This window comes from Gekko japonicus, unplaced genomic scaffold (genome assembly GCF_001447785.1).
Source record: "Gekko japonicus isolate JY-2015 unplaced genomic scaffold, Gekko_japonicus_V1.1 scaffold1800, whole genome shotgun sequence".
Taxonomy (NCBI): domain Eukaryota; kingdom Metazoa; phylum Chordata; class Lepidosauria; order Squamata; family Gekkonidae; genus Gekko; species Gekko japonicus.
Genome location: NW_015167106.1, coordinates 137,673 through 147,758, shown reverse-complemented (window position 1 = coordinate 147,758; position 10,086 = coordinate 137,673). Strand labels below are relative to the sequence as shown.

The window sequence follows — 10,086 nt, the reverse complement described above, 5'->3', positions numbered from 1 at the left end:
AGGGCATTTTCCTGGGTGTAAGCTCTGTTAAATAAAATGGTGCTTATTTCTGAGCAGACCTGTTTACAACTGCTTCCACAGTCTAATTTCTTATAATTTCAAACATGTAGGTTCAGTGCAATCAAACCAACCATGAGTCAAGTCTGTGCCTCAAGCCAAAATGATGGGCACCTCAGTGTGCCAAGCTGGGGCAGAAACTCTTTTAATAGGGATTACACATAGCACATGCTAGAGGGTTACAATCCTCTAGAGTGCAATCCTAAACAGAGTTATTCTCTTCTAAACCTACTTAAGTAAATGGGCTTCAAAAGGCAGTGCAATCCTAAACAGAGTTATTCTCTTCAAAAGGCATAACTCTGCATAGGACAGCACTGTTAGAGAAGTGTTTACTGTGGAGAGAAAACTACATAGAGAGAGGAAGGGGAACATAGGCAAAACAATGTCATGTATTCAACTATGTGATAAAGGCCTTCCCTACATACAGCACCAAAGCCACTCCATATTGTATTTCCTTTCTTTGGTGTGACAGAAAAGCCAAGAAGAGACTAAGTATATGGGCCTTATATAAATATGTTAAGTCATATCATTGAATGTACCACTTCAAGATGCTGGTGACAAAATTATAGGAATGAACACCCCTGGAGGGGTGGGGAAAACCTTGCATGTAGAAGAGTACAATATAATTGAGAATTATATCTAGTTTCCCACGTGCACTTCCTAATATGCAAGAGTATTTAGTCACATAATACCTCCCCTTTACACTGTGAAGGGATACAGTCTAGGAACCCCTTGAGCACAAGATGAAGTGTTTGTGTACAGCAGGCTCATTCAAGATGGCCGAAGGTGAAATGTAATGGTAAGGGCATTTTGTTAACTCTGGCCATTTCTCTCCTTTCAAAGCAGCCAGCACTATCACTTGGGGCTATGACTCAGAACAAGTCCATGCCTGCCCCTGGCCTCTCCTTTCATTGCTTATTGACATCCTTCTCCATGCTCATGTGGTAGAACAGAGCTTATATCAAGATAGTTTAGGGGGTGGGTATGAGTAGAAGTAAATATTGTTCTAAACCATACACTATGTTACTAGGGAAAGTGCTGCTGATTGATCAGTGTCTGGAATGATCATACTTTAGCTAAGAGATTCTAGAGACTTCCATCTCAGATTTTTATTCAAGGTAAAGGAATTACTGACAGCTCGGTGTTTGGAGACCAGGACATTGTTAATTTGACCCCTAAGCCTCCAAAGACCGCATCTTTGCTCCTAATTTGGTAACAGGTAAGTGTACTGCTGTCAACTAGCTTCTTGTCATTAGGAGTTAGGCACTGTTGGTTCACGAGTATGGCTGTGCAAATTTGAGTTTTTGTTTGTCAGTTTCAGAACACTCTAACCGGGCAAGATTCTGTAAACTGAGGTTCTGCTATTCAAGGTTCTTATGCAAACTTGTAGCTACTGCTGCTTAGTATGGAGTTGCAGGATGGTGGTATTGTAGAACACCCCATAATCTGCTAATGTCTTGTCATTCTGCAGCACTGTATTCTCTACATCAGGCTGCTGCAAGGCTGTGCGCTTCTCGTAGATGGAGACGTGCCCTTCTAGTCCAAACTTCTCTTTGATCTGCCCGATGGTATCATAGGGACTGCATGACATATCCTGGCTTGCTCCTTTCTGTTGTTTCATCCTCACTTGAATGGCTCTGGCAGGCTGGAAAAGAAAGTGATCAGGGTGTCAAACAACATTTGCCAGGGCTGTACATAGCTAAACCACCAGGGTCAGATACCTTTACTGTAAAAAGGACACTCAAGGGATTCTCAGAAATTCTATTATTAGGAATTAGGGGTGTAGATTCAGACAATTGGTGATTTTTTAAAAATGAGCTGAACACATCTGGTTCATTAACCTTCAAAGAAAGTGAATGGAATTTCCTCCAATTTCTAAACCCAAACAAAGTAGGCCAGTTGTGGCCATTTTTCTTAAGGTGCCAATAAGTCTTTGTGGCTGTACTTTGCTTTCAGTTCCTACTTTGCTGTGCTGTCTAAATTTCTAGGGAAGGAGAGATGTAGCAAGGGGAGAGGCAGATTCAGCAGATAGGCAAAAACCATAATAGACATTATATCATGGAAAACAATGATTTTAAAAAATCCAGGTGTCTGTTTCAATAATTTAGAAACAGCATCGACTTCTGTACTTTTATATTTATGTTGCTACTTTCCTTGGGTCTCAACTTTGTTGGGAGAAAGTCAGGCATAAGATATTGCTACTTTCCTTGGGTCTCAACTTTGTTGCGAGAAAGTCAGGCATATTTAGATAAATATTTCAGCAGCCCTATAAAGGCAGGCAAGCAAAAAGTGGAGATGCAGGACATCACTGGCAGAGCTGTGGGCCAGTGCGAAAATAATGATCAAGGAATCACCTCTGGGAAGACCACACAGATAACCCACCTCACTATGACTTCTTTACCCACCAGAGAATCAAACGGCCTATAAGCAAATTTGACAATGTCACCAGAATTGACCCAAGCAAAGAATCATTTTCTGAGCCAGGTATCAGAAAGTAGATAGCATCAGCGATACCTGCACAATCCAGGGCTGAACAGGAACGTCATCTTTCTTGCAGCATAACTCATTTTGGCAGGCAGAAGCTTCTTTGGCCAACAGATCCCAACCATTCTCAGTGCCTAAATTTCTTGTTGGATCTGCTGGATCCATGATCACAGGACTGCAGATACAAACACATGGAACTCTTTGTTAAAACACTACAAATTGTTACACAAAACCATGCAAATATAACGATGAATAGTTTTATTGTAACTCTTCCCTTATTTAGGACCATAAATAAATTATTGACATCCTGATACCAATTATTCCAGTGCATTCACATAAATTTCACATGACAGCAAATCTATTTTCTGTTTGTTTTCCTTCCCTTACAGAAATTGTATTTGTAAATTGACCATAACAACCAAGGTCCAGTTTCTGAAAACTCCCACTGTAATAGTGGCAGTGTTGACTTTTTGATTTATGGAACATTATTATTTTGTTGCTACTAATGCTTCGTAAGTTCCAAATTGCTATCACCAATTATTTGCAACTACCCTATAAAGGACAAAAGGGATACAGTCTGATGGAATAATCAGTCATCCACTGAACACTCTGTCAAAATTACAATTTGGCTTGTAAATTCTGATGCAGCAGATTTTTATGCTGTTGTTGTGCTAATTATTTGTTGAGGAGTGAGTTCAAATAGAAATTCATATCATTTTTATAGTAATGTTATTTTTACATTTATACTGGGTTGTTTGCTATTCTGAGGACTTTATGGAAACATGTTTTTCAGGAGATAAACCTTAAAATAAATATAAGCATTGTATGAGCCATAATAAACTTGCATGAATAAACTTTTGGATGTGCTCATTTTTTTCTTTAAGGAATTATTGTAGGTAGCCCAGCTGGCCTGGACGAGAACTCAGGCTCCATTCCATTATTATGAAAAAGCCTTCTGGATTCTGTCAGATTTCTTGTCTTCCAGAAAGCCTGAAAAACCAGGCTATCATTTTGAAGAGGGCATATTACCTGTTATGACTCCCCACAATGTCTTCTTTCAGCCACATGTGAGCTTTTGGTGGTACCTGGCCCTCAGTTTGCCTGTTTGAGTACAACAAGGGCAAGGGCCTTTTCCATCGTAGCCCTGACCTGGAGGAATGCTTTGTCTGAGGAGACTAGTGCTCTGTGGGACTTGTCTGCATTCCACAGGGCATGTAAGCAGGGGTCATTTCCTACAGGAGTGCACAGGAGCGGAGCTCTGGCAGTAAAGAGCCATGGGGGCGGGCACATGCAACAAGCCCCACCCCCTGCTCCCAGCAGCCCTCAGTCAGAGCAAGAAGCAGCCAGGTAAGCTGCAGAGCCCCCGGCCCAAAACAGTCCAGTGGCACCTTTAAGACCAAGTTTTATTCAGGTACAAGCTCTCCCTCCTCTGCGAGGACAGATCTGCACGTTCCCCCCCCTAATAGCTAGCAATCCAAAACAGTCCAGTGGAGCCTGAGCAGTGGGTGTTGCCTTCTGACACACTTCCGGTGATGTCAGGGGGTGTGGCATATGCAAATAAGTTATGGGGAGGTCAACAGTGGGAGGGCTTCTAATGTCCTGGCCCCACTGGTGGACCTCCTGATGGCACTGGTATTTATGGCCACTGTGTGATACAGAGTGTTGGACTGGATGGGCCTTTGGCCTGATCCAACTTTGGCATCTCTTATGTTCTTATGCTAATGAGCTCCTGCACCTGTTTTTCCACAAAATGACCCTTGCATGTAAGACAGAGTTATTCTACCGCACATTCCAGTAATATAATTCTGGTGGACTCTACTAACAACACTGTGGATTTTTGTGCCAAAAGCTGAGGTTTAATTGGATTTTATTGGAATTATGGTTCATTGCTACTGTATTGTCTTGTTAGCTGCCCCAAGCCCCATTCTGGGGAAGGGGTAAGATAAAAATCTAATAAAATAAATAAGAATAAATGCTACCTAAATTGGGTGTGGGAATTAAATAATTTCCCTTTATATTACATACATATATGTAAATGTGACTCGGCAATCTCTCTTGATGAGCACATTTATTGTTCTTTACACAGTGATATCACATGCACTATCCAATAGATAGTTGTGACACATGCAAATTATACATGGACATTTCAAGGATAATGAACACAATAGCTAGGGGAAGTTTTTGGAAAGGGATTAATGAGTGCTTGAGTTTGTAGCTTACATCAATGCGCTGAAGAGGAAACAATAGTCATCTTGAGAAAAATAAAATCTGACCACAGCTGTTTGGCACTGGAATGGACTACTCTTTTGGCCTTGGAACAATAAAATGAGCCAACTGTGGCGCTCTCTCATCAGTTGATGGATACATAATGATCCTTATGGAGCAGAGACAGTCCCCAGCAAGCAAGATAAGTGCCTGCTCCACCAGAGGTCTCCCAAACTGCTGAGGAGAATGTATCATGTGGTGTGCAATATAGCCAAAATTAGGTACTCTGAGCCCCACTGATGTCAAAGGGAGAGGGAAGCAAGTATAAATCTCTCCCACTGAAGGTAATTAGATGGTATCTTTCGTTGTATCACATCCAAACTGAGAAAGTGAAGCAAGATACACATACTATGAGCAAACTACACAGAGTGGAAAAGGGCAACAATGACAGCAGCATTCTTACCGTGTCTCCCTCAGCTTTTCTTTCACATGTGCTCCTACTGTAGGATCCTCAAGACTGTAGTACTCAGTCCAGTAGAAGCAGAGGTCTTTGTACTGAACCAGCAATTTCATCACGGTGCAAAACCCTTCTGCCATGTTGAATTCTTCTGCTTTTTTTGTTCCTTCCTCCCAGGCATAGATTGTCAGCAACTCCAGGGCGAACTTGGAGGGCAAGGATGATGATGGGTAAACTTTCTTGAGGTTCTGTTAAGAGATAAAGAGATTCCAGAGGAATCAGAGGAAGCCACAGATCATTGTGGTTATTCAAGGTAGATGTGGAATGATATATTTAGCAAGCTAAACACCGCTGTGACCACCTGAGACCGACCACGCAAGAGATGTTGGGAATAGCTGCTGCCATGACAGGCTGTGTGTTCAGAGCTACCAACAGGGCTGGAGAATATTTATTTCATTTATGTTATTTCTAGTCCGCCTTTCTCACTGGGACTCAAGGGGGATTACACAGAGTGAGTCAATACAATCAACAGGATGGGACATTGAATAAAACAATGAAATAGAATTTGGATTGTAGAACACACCAGAAATCTAGAAAACAGAACTGAGGCAAAGTGTAAGTGTTAACATGACACATTAAATGATGCAAGATTACATAGTAGAATCCAACCTACAGCAAACTATACACAGTAGTGTAGACCACAGTCCCCAATAATTTGTCCAAGTAACTTTGTGAATACTGTCCCTTTAATAGAGGCTCAATGGGCTGGTATTTAGCAGATAATACTATTTAGCTCCATGCAATGAAAAACTTCAGTTGCCCATTTTCACACACTAAGCCCCTATGAAAATTACAGGGCATTTTTTCTCCAGGCCTGTTGGCAATCTCTCCTCTGCCACTGTCACTGAATAAGCTGCCTGGGGAACCCCAGTATTTAGAGGTCCAAGAAACAATTCAGAACTTGATTCAGGAAGTAAAGTGCTCAGTGGTTGCAGCTGGAAGAGCATCCCATGACCTAAGAAAAGATTTGCTAGTTTACTATTATGCTGAACACCGCTGAGTAGTCTGTTTCAGGAAGACCCTCTATTTAAACTGTCTGGAAGCAACAGATGAGATAAAGTTAAGATGGCTATAGTTTAACTAGTAACTGTAAAGAAGGTGGGATACTCTGAAACAAAATCTATCTAGAGGTGGTCAGAATGACATTGTATGTATATGGTACCCCATACTAGTACATCTATCTACCAAAGAAACAGTACCTGATGTAATAAACACTCTGCATCTATGGTAATTTTCAAACTGTATAATACCGACAAATTGTACAAAATGTATGAAGCCACTGAGAGCTGACTATGCTCATGCTTACCTTGTAAATCTTTGCTGTTTATAAAAATGAATAAAAATGATCTGTTAAGAAGGTGGGGTGGATAAGATATATGTTGTGTGACAAGCCATTTTGTGAAGGCATTTTGAGTCACAAAGATTGCAGAGCTGTAGCCAGTTTATATATCTTGTGAACTCTTGCCTCACCTTAAGAGAAATACTGATACTGTGGGTGAGTATCTAGAGGCTTATGGCATCTGGACGCTTCTTATTTTGTTTTAGGACAACCATATGAGATATAATTTATTATAATCATTCTATATTTGTTACAGATTTGAAATTATGGAGTTTTGCTTATACGAAATTTTGACAGTGTTGGTTGGAGAGTACTTGGTGACCTTTGGCACCCTGAGGTTTTTTGTACTGGGTTTCATGATGTTGTATATAATTTACAGTTTTGGAATTATGGAATCTCTACAGTTTTGGAATTATGGAATCTGTTTAGAAGAAGGTTTCACCTCAAAACGTGAAAATTATCTAGAAAACACATCAGCATTAAAAAGGAAGATTCCTATTTATTATTTATGGACTCTAATACACAATAAGAATATACACATAAAGAGTATTAGAAGGAAGAACCATGCCTTTTTGTTTTTGAGAATGTTATATGTGAGAGAACGTTTGTTCAAATTCTACTGCTATATTTTGACTATATCATCTATCAGAAGTATTTGTTGTGATTGTTTATTCTACTATTGTTGTAGTGCTATTGTAACCACAGGATATACTATTACTATAGTTTAACTAGGCCATGGTATTTATGAGGATCTTTATCCATTTGATTTATTTGGATAGTGCACTAAAGCTTATATAAATTAGTAACAAGAACAGAACACATAAGAGGAACAGCTCACTTGCAGAAACATATAGCCAACAGGAAGACAGCAGGAAGACAGAAGTATTGGTAATCCTCTCTTCATCCATTCATGTGAAAGCAAGCATGTTTTGAAAAGATATGGCCAGATGACATGCAGATCAGCATATTGTAGAAAGATGGTGCAACTGACCAACTTTCTCACTTAAGCCAACAAAAACTTATTTTCCCCCTGTTTGGACCATGTGGCATAAGAAAGCTCAGACCATTCCATGGTGAGAAAAAGTTCAGAGAAAACACAATCCCCTCAAGAAACCAGGCATAATCACTGGAAACTTGTCTCTACTCTTCAAAACTGGAGGGGTAAAGCTAGGCAGGACTAAAGATGTTTGCTTTTTCCTTGCCATCCCTGAAAAATATGTATCCTGATTTTGCTTTCTGGTACTGAAATGAATGGTTGGCCACTCAGTATCTCTCTGCTGGTACCAATGATATGATGCATGAGGTAATATAGTGTGTTTGTATGCATTTTTACTTGATTATTTGCTATTTCTAAAATATTGTGCATCAATCTAGCTAGCAGCGTGCATGGCCCATCTTGCTGCCACCGGAATCCTGAACAGAACTGTGCACTGTGAACTACTCTGAGCAGCTGAGCATAATCATGTGCAGCCAGATTGGAAGGTGGCATGACAAGTTATAACTGTCTTTGCTGCCACTTCCTCAAGCCAGAAAAGGACAGTGGAGGGGAATGTGTTCTTATTCTGGTTTTTGTGCTATGTGGGTGGGGGAGAGAAAGAGAACAGGAACACATGGCTTTATGCCTGTTCTGATAACCCCCTTAAACTTGCAAGGGAAGCACCAGTTTGGTGTAGTGGTTAAGTGCGCGGACTCTAATCTGGGAGAACTGGGTTTGATTCCCCACTCCTTCACTTGCACCTGCTGGATGACCTTGGGCAAGCCATAGTTCTGGTACAGCTGTCCTTGAAAAAGAGCAGTTTCTGTCAGAGCTCTCTCAGCCCCACCTACCTCACAGGGTGTCTGTTGTGGGGAGGGGAAGGGAAAGGAGTTTGTAAGCCGCTCTGAGACACCTTTGGGTAGTGAAGGGTGGGGTATAAATACAATCTCTTTCTCTCTGTGACAGGCCATGGGGCAGAAAGAAGAGAGAGTGATTTAAACTGGGTTTGGGCAACCATTACTTATGGATGGTTAAAAAAAAATGTCCTACCTCTCTTCCCTTTGTTCAAAGCAGCTTGTCATCAGTTTCATTAAAAACACAATTTCACAACGACAACAATGTAGCCTACTGGATACTGGGGCCATGCACTCCTGAGTACAGCCTGACACGAGAGACTCCATGTAAACATTGGATCCCTCACAACCAACAGTCTAGAGAGAGGCAGCTAAAGCTTAAGATCACTGCTCCTAGCTCAGCCAGAATTGTGTGGGCACCACTAACCTGTCCCTAAATGCCAACGCAAGGAATATAAATAATCAAAGTCAGCCACTGTCTGCACTGCAGATCTATGAAAGGAGAAAGCTACTTGGAGGATTATAGCTACATCTTCTTCCTATTCTCCACAACCACATATCTAACATGAACCAGTTGAGAAACCAGATTAACTTCTAGCACTTAGCCAGGTTTAGGTCACATATGCTGGGTCGATGTCTTCAAATTGGTACCCTCTTTCACAACTACATCATACTGAGGGATGGGTTGGAGATTAAACACGGTATGATTCCAAACATGCGTCTCACTCTGTCTACCAATAAAAATACTCCTCCTACTGCCACAACTACTGATCACAGATAAAACAATTGGTCTCTCCTAATGATATTCCTCTCAACATTACTCTGCTTTCTGCCCTACCATAATACACTTCAGCTATCCAAGCCCAATAAACAAACCACTAAACCCCCAAAATAATGGTCTGCCGAATGCTGGAATCTAATCCAGAGGGACTGATGGCCTTGGGAGTCCTTTTTCCAGCACTGCCTTGAAAGTGACATCTCTATGGCGCCACTGGATAAGACACAACATGTTTAGCCCAGAAACGACAGCCTCACCCAAGCGTGGCCTGTGAAGATGACCTGAGTGATTGGGTATATTCATGAGGCAGCTGGCAGTCCTTCAGATATGCTGTCCCAGGCTATATAGGGCTGTAAAGTTCAATACCAACACCTTGAATTGGGCCCAAAATGAAACTGGATGACAGTGTAGTGTTAGCAGAGTGGACCATCTCTCTAGCTCCTGAATGACGAACTTGTTGCAAACACTCACTTGTACCTCTGACCTATGCTGAGTTAGTGTGAGCTAGCTCACTGTTTTTTAACCTCCAGCTCACAGATTTTTCTCTTAGCTCAGGAAGGAGGGCTCCAGAGCAAACTAATTTACGCAGTAGCCGAATCACTTGCTCACAACTTTAATGCCAGTAGCTCACAAAGTAGAATTTTTGCTCACAAGACTCCATTGCTTAGAGGGAACATTGCCCTTGACCCTAACCTGGGGCAAGGCTACAGCTCATTGTTCTCTATCATTTCTACTGTTTTAATGGTGCGCTCCCTTCAGCAGGTCTGCAGAGGTGGTGTACAAACTTTCTAAATAAGAAGAAGAAGAAGAAGAAGAAGAAGAAGAAGAAGAAGAAGAAGAAGATGAAGAAGAAGAACAATAAGAAGTAGAGTACGA

General features: G+C 41.3%; 1 protein-coding gene across 1 annotated transcript in view; it reads right to left on the bottom strand.

Moving 5' to 3' along the window:
• Window positions 1-338: 338 nt before the first annotated feature.
• LOC107111896 (2'-5'-oligoadenylate synthase-like protein 2) overlaps window positions 339-10,086 on the bottom strand; it is a 22,061-nt gene continuing 12,313 nt past the window's right edge. The window contains exons 4-6 of the mRNA XM_015412940.1: window positions 5,210-5,451; window positions 2,572-2,716; window positions 339-1,702 (exon numbers count right to left, since the gene is read on the bottom strand). Of these exons, the coding sequence (XP_015268426.1) occupies window positions 1,448-1,702; window positions 2,572-2,716; window positions 5,210-5,451 (642 nt within the window). The 3' untranslated portion in view covers window positions 339-1,447. The remainder of the gene's footprint in view (window positions 1,703-2,571; window positions 2,717-5,209; window positions 5,452-10,086) is intronic.